This window comes from Kryptolebias marmoratus, linkage group LG15, assembly GCF_001649575.2.
Source record: "Kryptolebias marmoratus isolate JLee-2015 linkage group LG15, ASM164957v2, whole genome shotgun sequence".
NCBI lineage: Eukaryota > Metazoa > Chordata > Actinopteri > Cyprinodontiformes > Rivulidae > Kryptolebias > Kryptolebias marmoratus.
The window spans coordinates 35,115,786-35,117,454 of NC_051444.1; the positions used below are offsets into that span (position 1 = coordinate 35,115,786).

Here is a 1,669-nt window from a genome sequence, read left to right on the forward strand (position 1 = left end):
ATCATCAAAATTAAACGAAATAAACATTTGAAATATATGAGTTTGTATGTAATGTATGAATATAATATACAAGTTTCACTTTTTAAATGGAATTACTGAAATCAATCTACTTTTTCATGATATTCTAATTTTATGACCAGCACCTGTATATTGCCAATTCACATCAAAGGTCATATCAGGGCACGATACAGAAGAAAAAAAGATGTCCAAATCATAAAACCAATTCAGATCCAGATTCAGATCTAATTACAGTCAATTCAATTCTTATTATAATACAAAACATTCACATACAGTACAGTCTGAAAAGCCAATTAGTCAAAATTATCTATCTAAGGAAGCCAGCAGGATGCACTGAATCTTCAGTTAATCACAGTCTCTCATCCTGAGCAGCACATTGGCAACAGTGGAAACAAAAAACTTTCTTTTAACAGGAAGAAAACCTCCAGCAGAACCAGAACCAGGCTCAGAAGGGGCAGCAATATGCTTTGACTGGCTGGGGTTTGTGAGGACAGGAAAGAGACAGGCACAGAATGACTGTCCCAGGTGTAGTTTCTATGGGAACAAAGACAAAGAAAATCATGTTATTGATAGAAATAATTACAGTAGAGCCAGTAAAGTCAGTAGCAGAGAGAGGAAATGTGGTCAGTTTGTCCTCCAGCAGTCTGAGCCTATAGCAGCAGAACTGAGGGATAGCTCAGGAAACCCAAGCCAAATTTAACTCTATCAAAAAGAAAAGTTTTAAGCCTAGTCTTAAAAGTAGACAGGGTGTCAGCCTCACAGACAGAAACTGGAAGTTGGTTCCACAAGAGAGGAGGTAACTGAAAGCTACTTTTAGAAACTCTAGGAAGCACAAGTAAACCTGCAGTCTGAGAGTGAAGTGCTTTATTAGAATACTATGGAACAAGAAAATATTTAATATAAGATGGAGCTTGGATGTTGAGAGCTTTGTATGTTAGAAGTAAGATTTTAATTTTATTCTGAATTTGACAGGAAGTCAATGGAGAGAAGCTAAAACTGAAGAAATATGATATTTCCTCCTAACTCTAATCAGAACTCTGGCAGCAGCATTTTGGATCAACTGAAGACTTTTTAAAGAGTTTTTTGGACAACCAGATAATAAAGAATTGCAATAGTCCAGCCTAGATGTAATAAATGCATGATGGAACAGTTTTTCTGCATTATTTTGAGACAAGATGTTTCTAATTGTAGTGATATTTGATTTTATTCATTTCAAAACAACAAAATTTATTTTAAGGTGTTTTTATGAAACTTCTTCTAAACCAAGTGTTACATCTGTGTATTGATGTGAAATATTTAAGTGTGTTGTGATTTCATGCAGGATTCCTCAGAATTGTTTTACAAGAGTTCATCTTTTGGCATATGATCCAGAGGGAGACACAGTGAGATGCCGCTTCACTCCTGATGCAACAGTTCCTTCAAACATCTCCCTGGACAAGGTAATCAAACCCATCAGTTTGAATATAATGGAGCAGTATGGAGTGAGAAAGATGACAGATCTAAAGTATGAGCTAAGATAAACTAAACTAAATGTACAGAACTAAACTAAACTGTACAGGAAGGCTAAATAAGCTAAAACATGAGAATGCTAAACTAACGGTATTGAACTTTCTAAATAGTACCAGAGGCCGGCTAAAAACGGCCGATGTAA

The 1,669-nt window shown here is 35.5% G+C and overlaps 1 protein-coding gene across 2 annotated transcripts in view; it reads left to right on the forward strand.

The window, feature by feature from the left end:
- The window catches only part of LOC108250990, a 24,457-nt gene that overhangs the window by 6,016 nt on the left and 16,772 nt on the right, over window positions 1-1,669 (forward strand). For both annotated transcript variants that reach the window (XM_017441122.3, XM_037979951.1), the window contains exon 4: window positions 1,340-1,457. In XM_017441122.3, the coding sequence (XP_017296611.1) occupies window positions 1,340-1,457 (118 nt within the window). The remainder of the gene's footprint in view (window positions 1-1,339; window positions 1,458-1,669) is intronic.